A 2,115-nucleotide genomic window follows, 5' to 3' on the forward strand; every position below is an offset into this window, starting at 1 on the left:
TGGCAGTGTTCACAGCCAGGTTGGCTGAGCCTTGAGCAACCTGCTCTGGTGGGAGGTGTCCCTGCCCAGGGCAGGGGTTGGGGCTGGATCATCTCTAAACTCCATTCCAACCCCTAAAATTCTATGATTCTATGATATTTACTATGACTTTAGCTTCTGAAATTATTTTTTAGGGGATTCAAGAAACAGTTCATTTGAGGACCAAAAGCAACTGGCTCTACTGGTTATGGAGACTTTGACAGTACTACTACAAGGATCAAACACAAATGCAGGTAAGTATGGAGATTCTTCTAAAATATATTTATTTATATATATCTTATACATTAAAAAGTAACTCAGAAAATCATGTCTTAACTTTCTCCAGGCAAGTAATCAAACACACTGAAATACATTTCATCTCTTGCCAAGTTTTTCCAGCAAAGAAAATAGGCAGCATAACATAGAATGCCTAAAACAAAGGAGTGCAAGATGCCATGTTTAACCTGAGCTTCATTGCTGTTTACTGGAAGGCAATCCCCACACCCTATCACTCTCCAGCAATACTCTAATTAACTGTAGATGTGCTTGGAACACAGTTTGTGTGTCGGAAAATGTAAGCACATAATTAGAAGTGTAGTTCAGTGTTCAGTGTCACCTCTGCTTAAATGTGATTAGTGATGCTTCCATCTTTAGTTAAAGATGCCTTTTCATTTTTAAAGGCTTATTCCCAGTCAGTGTGTATAAATAGGGCTCTGTTATGATTGTCCTTTTCTAAATCAGGCAGTTTTATATTATGCTTCATTAGCCAAGACCTGGTGACTTTGAAATAGAGAGTATGTGTGTCTTATGCTGGTAAAAGCTGTCTCTCAGGGGTTGGAATAGCACACTGAGCAAGGAGGGTAACTGTTCCTAACCCCTTTGTTCTGTTAGACAAAGAAGAAAATGAGGCTGTGGGAGGGAACAGACACCATGATCAATCTCTTCAAAGATGAACAACAGTGAATTAGGCTGAAATAAGGAGGTTTTAGAGAGGAATTTGGTATTGATTACAGGTGAATTGTAAGAATCAATGACACAGTTCTACATTTATCTCTCAGCTTTGGTTTTGCCACAGAAGAAAAGGCAGAACTCCTAGTTCATGAGACAGAAAGGACTGGCACAGAGGTACATGTGGGAGCTTCCATGTAAGGTGAAATTTGGCATACTAAAGCAAACGCCCCAAAAAACCCTCAGGATTGTTTGCTTTCTAAGGATGATGAAAGGAGGTGATGTTAGTATGTAAAGATAATGTTTCTGGAGGACTGGAACTGCCTCATATTCTAGAAGCAGCAAGTTTTGGTTCACAGCTGTGAACCATTGGTACCTGTGTAACATCAAGGTCTGTAGTACCTGAGCCTTGTTCTTGTGGTACATGGATTGTCATGTGGCTGCTGTAGCTTCCATGTGACTTGTGACAAATCCTTGGCTGCTGTTAAATGTCATTCCTGACCTCACCTAGGAAGCATGAATCAGCCATCAGTACCTCATTGCTTCTGCTCTGCATTGAGTTATCTCTGAGTATGCATCGGAGAAACAACAGAGGGTAAAAGACATCAGGACTGTGGAATGATGCCACAGATGATGTTGTTTCTGAGGAGCCTTGGAAAGCCTCATTTCTGCTGGAGGTCTCCCAGTTCAGGAGTAGGAGAGAGCATACAAGAGAGTGGAGAAAGTATTTATCAAAGCAGGTGTGGCTGCTGTCTGTGCAGCCTGGCTGGGAGATGAGCCAGGGCCACTGCCTCCAGAGCCCAGCAGAGGTTGTAGGTCATCACAGAGGTATAAGTAGGCATTAAGCAGCCTTGCAGTGGTTCTTACCAAACTCAAAGCTCTGTTCCTGAGCTTAAACCAGTGTCTCTGATGAGGTTTCCTAAATATTGCACAACTGTTGGAGCAAGCCCAGAGGAGGCCACCAAGTTACTAAGAGCACTGGAGCATCTTCCCTCTGAAGACAGGCTGAGAGAGTTGGGGCTGTTGAGCCTGGAGAAGAGAAGGTTGTGTGGAGACCTCAGAGCACCTTGCAGGAGCTGAAGGGGCTCCAGGGAAGCTGCAGAGGGATCTGTGTTAGGAGCTGCAGGGACAGGACAAGGGGCAATGGGC

The 2,115-nt window shown here is 43.6% G+C and overlaps 1 protein-coding gene across 1 annotated transcript in view; it reads left to right on the top strand.

The window, feature by feature from the left end:
* Nucleotides 1-2,115, top strand: part of WDFY3 (WD repeat and FYVE domain containing 3) — a 94,383-nt gene that overhangs the window by 23,400 nt on the left and 68,868 nt on the right. The window contains exon 9 of the mRNA XM_009072312.1: nt 174-272. Coding sequence (XP_009070560.1) covers nt 174-272 — 99 coding nt within the window. The remainder of the gene's footprint in view (nt 1-173; nt 273-2,115) is intronic.

This window comes from Acanthisitta chloris, unplaced genomic scaffold, assembly GCF_000695815.1.
Source record: "Acanthisitta chloris isolate BGI_N310 unplaced genomic scaffold, ASM69581v1 scaffold13133, whole genome shotgun sequence".
Taxonomy (NCBI): Eukaryota; Metazoa; Chordata; class Aves; order Passeriformes; family Acanthisittidae; genus Acanthisitta; species Acanthisitta chloris.